The 2,139-nt window shown below is 51.5% G+C and overlaps 1 protein-coding gene across 1 annotated transcript; it reads left to right on the top strand.

Moving 5' to 3' along the window:
• Positions 1-224: 224 nt before the first annotated feature.
• On the top strand, positions 225-1,562 carry PNMA5 (PNMA family member 5; the record flags this gene model as incomplete). The annotated part of the gene is made up of 1 exon (XM_081277765.1): positions 225-1,562. One exon carries the CDS (start codon positions 225-227, stop codon positions 1,560-1,562), a length of 1,338 nt encoding a protein of 445 aa, XP_081133891.1.
• Between the last annotated feature and the right edge of the window lie 577 nt (positions 1,563-2,139).

Genomic DNA, 2,139 nt, shown 5'->3' with positions numbered 1-2,139 from the left:
CACAGAGTAAATATCTGAGGAGAGATGGGGACAGAAAAGGGACTCTTGGTGGGGGTGGGGGGCAAGCATTAACAATGTTCTTACCCTATTTGCATTACAGGCTTGTGGAAACTTGAGACACTTCTGCTATCCAACTTAGTATTGGCTCAGAATTTTTTGAGCACTGATAAAACTCTGAGTGATTACTGCCCTTGTGTTAGATCAGTGTATAGAGAGAGGGAACAATGGCTGTGACACTGTTAGAAGATTGGTGCAAGGGTATGGACCTGGATCCCAGGAAAGCCCTGCTAATTGTGGGCATCCCTATGGAGTGTACTGAGGCTGAAATTAAGGAGACCTTGAAGGCAGGCTTACATCCCCTGTGTACATACAGGATGCTAGGCAGAATATTCAGGAGGGAAGATAATGCTAAGGCAGTCTTCATTGAATTGGCTGACACTGTCAACTATGCTGCTATACCCAGTCAGATACCAGGAAAAGGGGGTGCCTGGGAAGTAGTGGTAAAACCTCGGAACCCAGATGATGAATTTATCAATAGGCTGACTTACTTCCTGAAAGATGAAGGCCGGAGAATGGTAGATGTGGCCAAAACTCTGGGGTATAGCACCCTTCCCATTGAGGGCATAGAGCCAGAGGACTTGGACCAAGTCAAACCACCAGTTTTGCAGCCTCTGAGGGAAAGCATGTGGTACCGAAAGCTGAAAGTGTTTTCAGGAGGTGCTCTCCCAGGCTCAGGGGAAGAGAGTTTTGAAGCCTGGCTAGAGCAGGTCACTGAGATGATGCAGATGTGGCAGGTGTCAGAGATAGAGAAGAGGCGTCGCCTGCTAGAGAGCTTGCGTGGTCCCGCACTGTCAATCATGCGGGTGCTCCTGGCCAATAATGACTCCATGACTGTGGAGCAGTGCCTGGATGCCCTAAAGCAGATCTTTGGGAATAAAGAAGACTGTAGAACCTCACAGTTCAGGTTTCTTCAGACTTCCCAGAAGTCTGCAGAGAAGATCTCTGCTTTTTTGCTGCGTTTAGAGCCCCTGCTGCAAAAAGCTGTGCAGCAAAGCCCATTGTCAGTGCAAAGCACAGACATGATTCGCCTCAAACATATTCTAGCTCGGGCCTCCATGACTGCTGCCCTCCGGGGCAAACTTGAGCTCTTAGATCAGCGAGGGTGCCCACCCACTTTTCTGGAATTAATGAAGCTCATTCGAGATGAAGAGGAGTGGGAGACCACTATGGCAGTGATGAAAGAGAAACAGAGGCAAGTAGGAAGGGGCCGCAGGGCCTCTGGCAGACAGGTAGTAGCAGAAGTAGGTTACTCTGCAGTTCAGGTCACCATGCAGGCAGGGTGTTTCAGCGAAAACAGCACCCAGACTGCACAGGAAGGTGTGTCCCCATCACTGAAGCGCAGGCGACTGTCATGTGAACTCTGTACTATGGGAAAAGGCCATGGCCAGGCAGAATGTCCCAAAGCTGAGGACCAATCTCCACCCATGCTGAGGCCTAAAATTGCTGAAGAAGGGTCGGGAAACGAGGAAGGGGCTGGGGGCATGAGCCACCCCAAGCCCTAGGAAGCACAGGCTCAGGAGATCCAGGCACTCCTTTCCCTGGCAAGCAGCAGACAGATCTTAAAAAGGGGAAGGAACAGCCCAGACAAAGATCAGGAGACCCAAGTGAGGTAGGATATAGCCAGCAGGCCCAGGTCAAGCCTCCTTTCCCTTTCCCAGTGGGAAGGGACTCTATCGAACAGGACAAAAGCACATGCATCTCAGGGAAGGCCCAGTGCAGAGCCCACAGGAAGTGTCACAGACCAAAGCAGGGAGCTGCCACACCCTGCACATGGGAATCTCAAGCCTCACACAGAGACCCCAGCGATACAGAGTATGAAGACGGTGAGACGGTGGGCTCTGACATGCGTGTCTGCAATGTCATCTGGCCACCTCCAAGTTCCTACACTACAGACTCAGAGCTAACGATGTCAAGCAGACACCAGGATACATGGAGCATGGAGGAGCCTGCCCTGGGGCCATCTGTGTCAGAAGGAGCCAATTCCTCTGAGGAAGAGCTCGAAGAGAGAGAAGTAATGCTCCACAGGGGAGGTCGCAGGGTCCAACCTGTCTTCAGGATCATCTACACTGCTCTAGGGGA

The sequence above is a fragment of the Spermophilus citellus genome, assembly GCF_964194105.1.
Source record: "Spermophilus citellus genome assembly, chromosome: X".
Taxonomy (NCBI): domain Eukaryota; kingdom Metazoa; phylum Chordata; class Mammalia; order Rodentia; family Sciuridae; genus Spermophilus; species Spermophilus citellus.
Note: the sequence above shows the minus strand (reverse complement) of the source record. Positions and strands in the feature narration are given on the sequence as shown.